Source organism: Babylonia areolata, chromosome 21 (genome assembly GCF_041734735.1).
Source record: "Babylonia areolata isolate BAREFJ2019XMU chromosome 21, ASM4173473v1, whole genome shotgun sequence".
Taxonomy (NCBI): Eukaryota; Metazoa; Mollusca; class Gastropoda; order Neogastropoda; family Buccinidae; genus Babylonia; species Babylonia areolata.
In genome coordinates, this window is record NC_134896.1 from 52,975,394 (window position 1) to 52,986,655 (window position 11,262).

The 11,262-nt window shown below is 40.4% G+C and overlaps 2 protein-coding genes and 1 long non-coding RNA gene across 3 annotated transcripts in view; 2 read left to right on the forward strand and 1 right to left on the reverse strand.

The window, feature by feature from the left end:
- The window catches only part of LOC143295722 (countin-3-like), a 7,949-nt gene extending 6,567 nt beyond the window's left edge, over positions 1 to 1,382 (forward strand). Inside the window, exon 7 of the mRNA XM_076607345.1 lies at positions 1,076 to 1,382. Coding sequence (XP_076463460.1) covers positions 1,076 to 1,161 — 86 coding nt within the window. The 3' untranslated portion in view covers positions 1,162 to 1,382. The remainder of the gene's footprint in view (positions 1 to 1,075) is intronic.
- A 65-nt stretch (positions 1,383 to 1,447) lies between these two features.
- On the reverse strand, positions 1,448 to 5,731 carry LOC143295725 (uncharacterized). The gene is made up of 3 exons (XR_013057070.1): positions 5,563 to 5,731; positions 4,356 to 4,490; positions 1,448 to 1,944 (listed from the first exon to the last, which is right to left on the reverse strand). It is a non-coding gene; the product is annotated as an uncharacterized LOC143295725 (long non-coding RNA).
- Positions 5,732 to 5,761: 30 nt separating this feature from the next.
- LOC143295724 (ribonuclease H2 subunit C-like) lies at positions 5,762 to 11,163 on the forward strand. Its single transcript, XM_076607346.1, has 4 exons — positions 5,762 to 5,950; positions 7,423 to 7,491; positions 8,637 to 8,800; positions 10,279 to 11,163. The coding sequence occupies exons 1-4, from the start codon at positions 5,776 to 5,778 to the stop codon at positions 10,330 to 10,332; spliced, it is 462 nt and encodes a 153-aa protein (XP_076463461.1). The 5' UTR covers positions 5,762 to 5,775; the 3' UTR covers positions 10,333 to 11,163.
- The last annotated feature ends 99 nt before the right edge of the window (positions 11,164 to 11,262 follow it).

Here is an 11,262-nt window from a genome sequence, read left to right on the forward strand (position 1 = left end):
GAGTGTGTGTCCATGTGCATGGACACATGTGTGAGTGTGAGAGTGTATATGTATATGCACAAATCTTCAAAGTATGTGTGTGTAAATTTGTGCAATGTGTGCTTGCCCATTTGTATTTATATTTCTTTTTTTATCACAACAGATTTCTCTGTGTGAAATTTGGGCTGCTCTCCCCAGTGAGAACGTGTCGCTACACTACAGCGCCACCCATTTTTTGGTATTTTTTCCTGGATGCAGTTTTATTTGTTTTTCCTATCGAAGTGGATTTTTCTACAGAATGTTGTCAGGAACAACCCTTTTGTTGCCGTGGGTTCTTTTATGTGCACTAAGTGTATGCTGCACACGGACCTCAGTTTATCGTCTCATCCGAATGACTAGCGTCCAGACCACCACTCAACGTCTAGTGAGGGGGAGAAAATATTGGTGGCTGAGCCATGATTCGAACCAGCGCGCTCAGATTCTCTCGCTTCCTAGGCGGACGCATTACCTCCAGGCCATCACTCCATGTGTATGAACGCAAGTGTATGTGCCCCTGATATACATGCATACATATGTGGTCTGTGTATTTGTGTGTTGCATTGGATGTGTCTGTGTGTATGAGTGTGTGTCTGTGCAGATGTGTGTGAAAGAGAAAGAGAGAAAAGTGACTGACAGACAGACAAGAGATAATTTACTTCTTCTTCTTCTTCTGCGTTCACTCATATGCACACGAGTGGGCTTTTACGTGTATGACCGTTTTTACCCCGCCATGTAGGCAGCCATACTCCGTTTTCGGGGGTGTGCATGCTGGGTATGTTCTTGTTTCCATAACCCACCAAACGCTGACATAGATTACAGGATCTTTAACGTGCGTATTTGATCTTCTGCTTGCATATACACACGAAGGGGGTTCAGGCACTAGCAGGTCTGCACATAATTATGTTGACCTGGGAGATTGGAAAAATCTCCACCCTTTACCCACCAGGCGCCGTCACCGTGATTCGAACCCGGGACCCTCAGACTGACAGTCCAACGCTTTAACCACTCGGCTATTGTGCCCGTCGATAATTTACTTCATTTCATTTTTTTCTCCCAGAAATCTGTAACGGAGAGTGTGGCAGCAGTCACCCACACAGCCAGGTGTATGATCGCAAGGAAGCCAACTTCACCATCACAGGATAGGCTTCACTCTTCATGGAGCTCTTTGTGTTCACTTTTGTGTGTATCTTCCCCAGCTCCTCTTTCCTCATTCAAGCCTGAGTTCTGCTTTGTTGGCATCTGCTTGGCAGATGTGGTGTAGCGTATATGGTTTTGTCCGAACGCAGTGACGCCTCCTTGAGCTACTGAAACTGAAACTGGCTGAAGAGACTTAAATAAATGATTTACAATGCTGCGGATGAACTGATATTGTGGTGTGTTGTGATGGCAACATTTTAAACAATGAAACAAAAACAGCGTAAGGTTGATATTACATTTATTTTCATAGCAAAAAAAAAACCAAAAAAATCATTCAAAGCCTGGGGATAATATTTTCATAGAAAAAGAATAATAAAAAAACAAACAAAAAAAAACCCCAATTCATTCAAAGCCTGTGGATGATTCATACACCCATAACAGACACACACCACCACACACACACACACACACACAAACACAAACACACACACACACACACACACACACACAGCTGTCAGACAATGAACATCCACATCTATTGTACACTCATTTTATACAAAATAAAACTCTCAACATCAACACACTCACTCTCTAATTTTATCATCATCAAGGTCAACAATGGTCTGATAACAGAATAACTGCATGCATTCTTGAAAACAGCATATTGTGTTCTACATGTATACATGTACACACACATTCAACCACCCCTCAAATATAATTTATCACACACACAACTTTCAAATTTAAGCCATCTCTCTCATCTCATGCAGGTCTGCTTTTACACTGCATCTGTAACAGAACAAAATATACAAACTGTACAAATTCACCACTGTACAAGTCAAGACAACCTTAATTCTTCTGCGTTAATGGACAGCAACTCGAACATTCACTTGATATAGATCTACAATTGGGCTTTTAGTTTTAGTTTTACATACTATATGACCAGTTTTACCCCACTGTTTCAAGGCACTGGGGTGTGCATGCTGGGTATGTTCAAGTTCCCATTTAAACCCTCTTTTGGGGACTCATCAGGTTTGTGACCTCTGACTGCAAACTGCAGAGCAAGTCTTGACAACACATGCAAGAAACACTTCCAGGAATCTTACTGACAGCAACCTCCCATGTATTCTTCATGTCTAAACACCTGCATGAGCAGTGAGCCAAAAGAAGAGGAGAACAATAACAGAAGATGACATGCTATAGCTTTTTTTTTCTCATGTTTTGAAACTTTGTAATTTGTATTGTGTTTTTTTCCAATATGTTGAATAATAGTCCACAGCTCTTTTTTTCTAATGCATTCAATATTAGGCATGGAATGCATGTCATTATTCTCTCTCTCTCTCTCTCCTCTCTCTTCCTCCCTCTCTCAATTTTTCCAAAGATCAGCGTGTTGGGGTTTGTGTATAAGTCTGGCATCTGCCCTTTTTTTTCCAGCAGAAGTTGTTAAGTGCGTATATTCAAATATGAATTACTCAGTCAGTCTGCACACTTTCAGGCCTCCTTGAAAGTGAAAACTCTCTTTCAATCTTTCAATCTCTATAGTAAGAGATATTTTGAATGATAAAAGTAATTCTGATGATGATGATCATCATCATCATCATATGGATAGTTACATAGCGCCTATCCTCGGCCATGGACCAAGCTCTAATGATTGAATGTTTTTGCTTTTTGTCCATCCGACCGCACAGGGCCATATCAGGACTGTCAAACCATACAAATGCTCAGTCACGTCAACACAAAACTGTCACATCTACAAAAAAAAAATACAAAAAAACCCACCAAGACAAACCCACAAAACACAGTTCATGACACAGTATCCCAACTATTTAGCTCCTTATGGCAAATAAGACCGGACCATGCTCAGGATGCCAGTCATTCCACTTGATTTATCATTCCCTGATGACAAAAAATCGTAAAAAAGGGGGAAAAAAAAACAATACTTCAAACAATCAAAGCCAAACAAAGAATACATGAAAAGGCCATTTTGCAAACACTGCAGAATGGGAAGCCAGTGCCCATCCCAGAGTTTACATCTCACTTCCTAATCGCCAGAGCAAAACAGCACAGATAGTACATCACAGACTGCAGAAAAGAGAAAAAAAAAAGTGTTATGGCTTGCTTGAAAAAGAAAGGGAAATGGACTGGGAAGGCAGAAAAAGGAGACAACAGTGAGGAAAGAAAAAAAGACAGAAACAAAGAAAGTGATAGAAATTTCCAGAAGGCGGGGATTCTATTTATACTGAAAGGCCCCCGGCATCCCCACAGGATACAAACGCTTTACAAACACGAAGTCATTTCTACAACAAGCTACTTCCTGGGTAGAGCCGACTGACAGCTGCCTTTGGGCGTTCATTATTCGTGTCCTCTGTCATTCAGTCAGGTTTCAGTCACACACACACACACACGTATACTCGTAAGGACATATAACATTTTATTTGTATGAGTCTATGACCGTTCTGTATATTTACCTCACCATGTAGACAGCCATACTCCAATTTGGGGGTGTGCATGCTGGGTATGTTCTTGATTCCATAACCCACTGAATGCTGACATGGATTACAGGATCTTCAATGTGCATTTTATTTTCTCTGTGTGTAGAAGGTTAAGGCACTAACAGGTCAGCACATACATTCACCAGGGAGATAGGAAAAATCTCCACCCTTAACCCTTTGAGCCCCGACCACCACTTTACCGGTGGTAGAGAAAAATGACATAATGCCTAGCCACCGGTTGAGCGGTGCGTAAACACTTGTGTCGTGTTTTGCTATTGGTTGACTTATATTGAAGAGCCAATCAGAAAAACCGTAATATTCTGACGTCAGCGAATGTAGTACCAACATGGCCGCACCTTTTCACTGTGTTTTGTGCATGTACTTCGGATAAAAAAAGATTGATTTCAATATAAGTCAACCAATAGCAAAACACGACACAAGTGTTTATGCACCGCTCAACTGGTAGCTAGGTATTATGTCATTTTTCTCTACCACCGGTAAAGCGGTGGTCTGGGCACTCTTTTTATATCTGCTATGAGTATGACACATTAAATACCAATTATTTGCAAATTTTGGCTCAGGAGCTCAGGCAGAAGGGTTAAAATTGCTCAGGAACTCAGGGCTCAAAGGGTTAACAGTTAACCCAACAGATGTTACAAGAATCAAACTCTGGAAAATGAGGCCAAAACCCAGAGTCTATATGATTACCTAAAGTTGGTCTGCTTTATTCAGGCGTCTTTTCCTCTCTGCTGGATTCAATTTGCAGGCCATGTATCTTCACTTGGGTTATCTTCTTGTCGTCTTCACGTTGGCCATACCCAATCAGTGACAAATATTTTTCATCTGAAATAGAAAAGTTTAGAAAATTCTGTATTAATGCAGGTTATACAACTGACATGAACAACACCAATAAATGTGTGTGTGTGTATATATATATATATATATATATATATATATATATATATATCTTTATCTATATTAAAATTATCTATCAAACTATCCATCTATCTTTCTATATTTGAAAGGACAAAAAGTGAGTCGTGTTCCCAATCCTTTCTCTCAAGCTTTCGCCCTGTACTTAGGCTTCATCAGGCTCCCTTTACATTGCAGAACACAAGACTATATATAAATATATATATATATATATATATATATATATGTGTGTGTGTGTGTGTGTGTATATATATATATGTATGTATATATATATATATATATATATATATGAATGTATGTGTGCATGTCTATATCAGTATATATATATGCATTTATACATGTCAGTGGACAGCAAGCATATCCAAACATTTTCACTTGAAAAACAACCTTGTGAAACTGGAGCACTTAGTATCAGCAACAATAATAACAATAACATCATGATTCCGCATCATTTATAACTACACAACACTGCATGGTCAGTCTCAGCTACTTTCAGTCATAGCTGATTGATTTCTGCGGATCAAGATGGGTTAAAGGTGAGGACTGGCATGCATATATAACCAGTATGCATCATCTGCATGTGATTTTGACAAACTGTAGACTGAGAAAAGGAATAACAAAAAAGTGTTTCCATGCATTCTCAGTTAACATCGTAATTACGTTTCCAACATGATGTGTGCATGAAGTGTGTGTGTGTGTGTGTGTGTGTGTGTGTGTGTGTGTGTGTGGGTGTGCGCGCGCGCGCGCGCGCGTGTGTGTGTGCGTGCGTGTGTGTGTATTTACGACACAAAAGGTGCGCACTGAGTGTCAAGACTTACTTAAGACACAGCATGAAAGAATCCTTCCTGAATAAATTTCATAACACTCGAACGCAAGTAAATGAAATCCGGAAAAACATGTTACTGAAAAGCACGTCAACACATGTGTCCACTGGATATAGCAGACGACACTCACACAAAAGGGCAAAAGTTTGCTGACTTACTTGCTGGCTTTTCATCCCAGTTTTTATCTTCTTCACTTTTTTTAACATTCATAACCTTCCACGCCACGAATCCAATTAGGTTCCATGCCGCAAAAAAATACATGAAAGTTCCATATCTCTTGAAGAAGCCACCTTTCGTCGGATCACCGTATCGGTACTTTCTCATTTTTCCACCACTTCACCAATGTCAGCGGAAAAGGAAATTGTAATGTAATGTCAAGGTCACGCGAAACTGCGGGAAAAGGGAAAATGGCACTGTCTATCGATGCTTCTTCTTATGACACGGCACCAGAGGCCAAGTGCCACATGCTTCCCTGTACGATCAACAAAGACGGGGAAGCAAATGTACGACAGTATTTTGAGACCTCTGTGAGGGAAGAAGACGAAAGTAAGTTGAGTTTTAAGCATACGCATCCATTCTCCAGAATGAACTCCCTTGTTCTAAACATAGATGCTAACATTAGAGTCTATGTTCTGAACAAGCACTGAAATAAATTTACACCAAAAAGTGTTTTCACGTGGGTCAGAGACAGCTAAATGCGTTGACATTTTCATTTTCATTTTGATCCAAAACATACTGTGCTGTACTGCAGGTGGATGCATTGTAAAACTGGAAGCGAACACACCATTTGATAACAGTATTGACAAGTAAAAATTTCAATATTATCAAAGACCTACAGCGTATAACAAATTTGCGCTAATAATTAGGGATACGACTGATTAAGTAATGAAATAACAAAAGACAGTCAAGGGCTTTCCAGACCAAGATCAGCACCCAAGAACAATACTATTTATGAAAGTGAAACAGCTTGGTTCTTTAAGCCATAAAGGTGAAAGACATTCAGTTTCGGTTTCAGACACAACCAAAGACGGATTCATGAAGTGGATGACACTCAACTGATCTCAGGCTTCCAGATTGAGCCAATAGAAGCTCATCTAAGGGAAGGACTTGACCACAGGCTGCAGAATCTTACAATGCAATTATATTATGAGTGAATAGCATCCAGAAGATGCAGCAAAAGTGAGCACGTAGATCAGATCTTACAGAGCTCTTATATGTATTTATGGGCATACAGTAATGCAAATATGTAATATAAAAGACAGACATTCTGTCAACTTTGGGAAGCCACACAGCAGTTGAGGGCCTCTGTTGTGTGGCCTCCTGATGACCTAACAATCTGTGTGGTCTGCCAGTAGTGGGCCTCTCACTGTGACACTTTTATTCTTTGTTCATGGGCTGCAACTCCCACGTTCACTTGTATGTACACGAGTGGGCTTTTTCGTGTTTGACAGATTTTACCCCGCCATGTAGGCAGTCATACTCCGTTTTTGGGGAACACTGTGACAGGCAAACCTGGGTGTGACTTTGTATAGGGCAGTTGGAATAGTGGCATTGGAGAAATGCCACTGAAAAGGTGCAAATGAAGGCACCTGTGTGCCCCCCCCCCCCCTCCCCCCCCCCCCCCCCCCCCCCCCAAAAAAAAGACAAAGACTATGTATTGGTCTTGCTGATGTGCTTTCAGCATGTTAAGAAAAAAGTAATGTACTAACTATTATGTACAGAGCACACTTGTATAAAAAAAAAAATTAATTAAAAAAAGTTAAAACTAATATAACTCCGTCAGTGGCCAAAGCTTGTAGATGTACTGGGTCTGGCAGTCAAATGGTTAGAGCGCTGAAATCTCAACTGAGTTTCTTTAGAAGGAGAATGTTCGTTGCCATCATTTTGTCTTATTGCCACCATCACTTTAGCCTTACTTTTAATGATTTTTCACATTCTGCTTACATAAGACTAGAAACTTAGTTCTGGATCATAAATTAATTATCAGTTTTATGTATTTATTTTCATTCTGTATCCAGGTCTGACTGCAGCATTCCGGGGCCGTCCTCTCAATGGGCAGGTGGTGGTGTTGCCCGCAGGGTACACAGGTTTGTTGAAGTTGTTTATCATTTAGAGTGTCATTAACTATTTCTGCCCCACAGCTACATGCCTGCTACTTCTTTTTCTGCGTTCACCCGTATGCACACGAGTGGGCTTTTACGTGTATGACCGTTTTTACCCCGCCATGTAGGCAGCCATACTCTGTTTTCGGGGGTGTGCATGCTGGGTATGTTCTTGTTTCCATAACCCACCGAACGCTGACATGGATTACAGGATCTTTAACGTGCATATTTGATCTTCTGCTTGCATATACACACGAAGGGGGTTCAGGCACTAGCAGGTCTGCACATATGTTGACCTGGGAGATCGTAAAAGTCTCCACCCTTTACCCACCAGGCGCCGTCACCATGATTCGAACCCAGGACCCTCAGATTGACAGTCCAATGCTTTAACCACTCGGCTATTGCGCCCATCCACATGGTTCACTAAAATGGGGAAAATCAACGGAGAATTGTTGATTCAGTCAGTCAAGCAAAGCTTTGTTTGTATGCTTCAGGAATCCATAAATGGTCCAGTTTAGAATGTGAACTGTACTGAGCAAGAATAAACGAAATTATAATAGTGTGTTGGTACGGGAATTCATGTACTTTGTCCACAGGGGAAGTAATCATGGTATAAGTTATCTTGTATGCGGAGTAGAATGAGTTAATATGCTGACGATGACCTTACTTTTTTGAGCAATGGTGAATTTTGTCCACTCGTATGAACACGCTTGACATTAGTTTTTTCAGTGATGGTGAATTTTGTCCAATCAAGTGAACATGCCAAGTGCTCTGCTCAGGCATTAGAGATTGTTCAACTCATGTCCTCCCTCTCTCCAGGATTCCTCTCCCCTGTTGTTGCATTTCCCACTGTCTCTCTCTCTTGAAAAGTGAAGATGAGATGCATAGTTCTTTCTCTCACTCTTTTTCTGGCTGTCATTGCACTTTAACTGTCTAACAGAAACCAGGTTGGGATCGTCATGTGTATAACGTAGCGTTTGACATTTCTGGCGAAAGGGCGGTGTTTGAGAAGTGAAACCATGTAACCCTTTACTTTTCGAGGATAGAAATAGAAAAGAAATACATTATATGAGAAAAGTGTCCAAAGTGTGTTGTGCATACATGTATGCCTTCATCTGCCTGCTTTGCAGGAGTAGTGCTTCGTGAGGTTGGGTCAGCAGCCACAGAGGATCAGGATCGTTTGCTGCGAGCAGACCAACGCTTCACGTCTTTCACTGCCTGGAATTTGGACAAACCTCCCAGTGGTGACGACCAGCTCAGCAAAGCCCTTCAGTGGATGGATGTTGCAAAAGCAGTAAGCATCTAGTGGATAAGAAAGGGTTGATCAAATAATAGATAAATACATAAAAAAAATTACTACTACCACTACTAATAATATGTATAAGGCGCAAAAGCTTGATGAAGTCAACTATAATCGTACATAAATAAATAAACAAATGATTATAATATTAAAAAAAAAGTAATAGTAATAATAATAATAAAGAAATATATAAGTAAAAAAATTTTTTAAAAAGACAACAATGATGATAAATAAGCAAATAAATGTAAAACACAGAGACACACATTCACACATACACCCACATATGCATAACAGATATGCACCAAACATGCATAGGAAAGAAATAAAGAAAACTACATTAGAAATGAAAAAAAAAAAAAAATTATTATTATAATTTTAAAAAATATTTTCTCAAGGCCTGACTAAGCGCGTTGGGTTACGCTGCTGGTCAGGCATCTGCTTGGCAGATGTGGTGTAGCGTATATGGATTTGTCCGAACGCAGTGACGCCTCCTTGAGCTACTGAAACTGATAAGAAAGGGATGCAATGTTCTCTTTCTGTGAACATTTTGCACCCAAAAATTAACAAATGCATGACTTCATAATATCCAGTTATGAACAAAAAGTATATTAACTGATGAACTTTGATTTCTCTCTGTGGACTGCCAGTGATCTTGTAATTGTATTGCATATTGTCACAACAGAGTTCAGGCTGCTCTCCCAGGTGAGTTTGTGTCGCCACATAGCAGTGCTGCCTTTTTTTCCTCTCCCCAGCCCCAACCTGACCCCCCCCACCCACCCACCCCCACCCCCTCAGCCTCTCATGTCTTCTAGTGTTTGTTCGCCTGTGAAAGTGGATTTTTCTGCACAATTTTGCCAGGGACAGCCCTTTTGTTGCCATTGGTTCTATTAAGAGAGCTAAATGCATGCTGCATACAGGACCTCAAGGTCTGGTGGAGGGGGGTGTAAAAATCCTGGTCCTTATATGGGACTAGAACCTTTGGACGCTTGCTTTCTAGTCAGGTGCTTCACCACTGGGCCACCGCTCCACCGACAGAAGAAGCTTTGAGATGAAGGTATATAGGAGATTTCAGGATAAGCAGCATGAGAGTGGTACCACTGAAACGTCACAGACAAAATTGAAAGGCATGTTTTAGCGAAACGGAGAGAAGATTCTGTTTATTTTTACGGTATTGTGTATGGTATAATCCATTTATTTTTTGTTCAAATCTTTTTTCTTTTCTTTTTTTATTATTTTTTATCCTCTTGGTTGCAAGAGATGTGGTGAAATGAACCATGGCAGATGCACATTCTTAGTTTTAGATGCTGTAATGTATCAAGTTTTCTTTTTCTTTTACCCCTTGGTGTATACAAGTTCTTGTAGTTTGATCTCTTGCTTTGCATGATGTTTTCAGGCTTGTTATGGGCCTTTATGCTCCACTGAATTCAAAGCAAATTGATAATTTTTAAACCTTTTCCTTTTTTTTCTCCCAGCTACACCAACCAGTCAACGAAGAGAACAGCCAGAAAAGCGTGACAGGAAAGTGACCCCGAGATACGCTCGGTTCCCCGTCAGCCATCAAGTTGTCTGTCTGGTCTACATGCCACAGACCATGAGCCTTGCTGCAAGTGTGTGCTGCAAAAGCTCCTGTCAACAGCATCAGAATTAAGCGTAGAACAGAGATTTTTGTGGTTTTTCGGTGGAATCTTTTATATCATCTGTATGTTGTAAATAAATGCTTAAAAAAAAAGAAAAGAAAAAAACCCAACAAACTGAATGATTAATCAGTGTTGTGCACATGACTTTCAGCATTTATATGTATATGTACACAAATACATGCATGTGTGCAGACAGACAGATGCATTCAGTTTACGTCAAGGAACAATCAAGTCACAACTTCTGTTTTCTCTACCTGTGGGGTGTAGAAGTTTGCATTGTTACAAATCAGACCACTGCCAGAATCTGCACCAGTGGTTCACAGCAAGTACATTGGATTACAAGGGAGTTTTGTTCTGAAAAGGGTATTTTCTTCCTAAAATTTACGTTTAAGTAACATACTTACGGTAACCCACTAGTGCAGACTCCGGCAGGGGTCTGATTCCTGTCCTGTGCAAACTACTACCCGTATAGTATACACAAGCAGAAGATCAAATACGAACATTAAAGCTGTAATCCATTTCAGCGTTCAGTGGATTATGGAAACAAGAACATACCCAGCATGCACACACCCCGAAAACAGAGTATGGCTGCTTACATGGTGGGGTAAAAACGGTCGTACACATAAAAGCCCTCTCATGTACATATGAGCGAACGTGGGAGTTGCAGCCCACGAACAAACAAGAAGAATGGTGTGTTAAACAAAACGTTAAAAAAATTTTTTAATCGTTTTACACATATACTGAGACCCACTGGTGCATAATGGCACAACAGGGTGGAGGGCTCACCTGATCAGTTTTCTGGATGCACAAATGATTTGT